The sequence below is a fragment of the Diaphorina citri genome, unplaced genomic scaffold, assembly GCF_000475195.1.
Source record: "Diaphorina citri unplaced genomic scaffold, Diaci psyllid genome assembly version 1.1 scaffold24936, whole genome shotgun sequence".
NCBI lineage: Eukaryota > Metazoa > Arthropoda > Insecta > Hemiptera > Psyllidae > Diaphorina > Diaphorina citri.
This window is the reverse complement of record NW_007402277.1, coordinates 1-778: the sequence shown is the minus strand read 5'-3', so window position 1 is coordinate 778 and position 778 is coordinate 1. Positions and strand designations below refer to the sequence as shown.

Below are 778 nucleotides of genomic sequence, written 5' to 3'. Positions count from 1 at the left end.
ATGGAGTGATGGGAGATTCAGTGGTGGAAATTAAATGCCCCATTTCTGAGGAAACTTTCAAAAAGTACTTTGACAGTAGCATGAAAAAACCATCTCCAAAGTATGCGGCACAGATCATGCTGCAGATGTTGTTTTTCAACAAAGATAAAGGTTTGTTTGTAGTTGCTCAGCCAGACTTCGAAGAAACTAAGAACATGAAAATTCTTGAAGTAAACTATGATTACCACTTCATGGACGATGTCTTAAAAAGAGCGAATAACTTCTGGAGAGAAAATATATTTCCCAAAATAAATAAAGACACAATACCCCCACAGACAAATGTCTAGTTACCTAGTCTTATTAGATATTCTTTTTATTTTTCTTTAGGTTATTTATTTTTTCTGTTGTAGGTGCCTATTACTTGTACTTACATAATAAATAAAAATCTTGCTGTTTGTAAAAATAATTATTTTGTATTTTAATTGTAAATAAACATTGTTTGTAAAAATAATCATTTTGTATTTTAATTGTAAATTAACATTGTATACTTCAATAAACTAAAATGAAATTTGTACCAACATTTTACATCAGTCTTCTGGTTTATGGTAGTAATAAATAGTTAGGAACATACTTGGGGGATAAAGAAAAAACAAAAAACTAATACCTAAAAACATTTTACATCACAGTCTGCAGTCTTTTGATTTATGGTAGTATTAACTAGCCAGGGGACGGGACTAGACTAGAGTGAGAGGCCCTTGCATATTAGTCAGAGCACAAGCTACATAAACAGCTTGGTCAA

The 778-nt window shown here is 31.2% G+C and overlaps 1 protein-coding gene across 1 annotated transcript; it reads left to right on the top strand.

Moving 5' to 3' along the window:
* The first annotated feature begins 8 nt into the window (after positions 1–8).
* Positions 9–457, top strand: LOC113473329. The gene has a single exon (XM_026833003.1). The coding sequence runs from the start codon at positions 9–11 to the stop codon at positions 324–326; it is 318 nt and encodes a 105-aa protein (XP_026688804.1). The 3' UTR covers positions 327–457.
* The last annotated feature ends 321 nt before the right edge of the window (positions 458–778 follow it).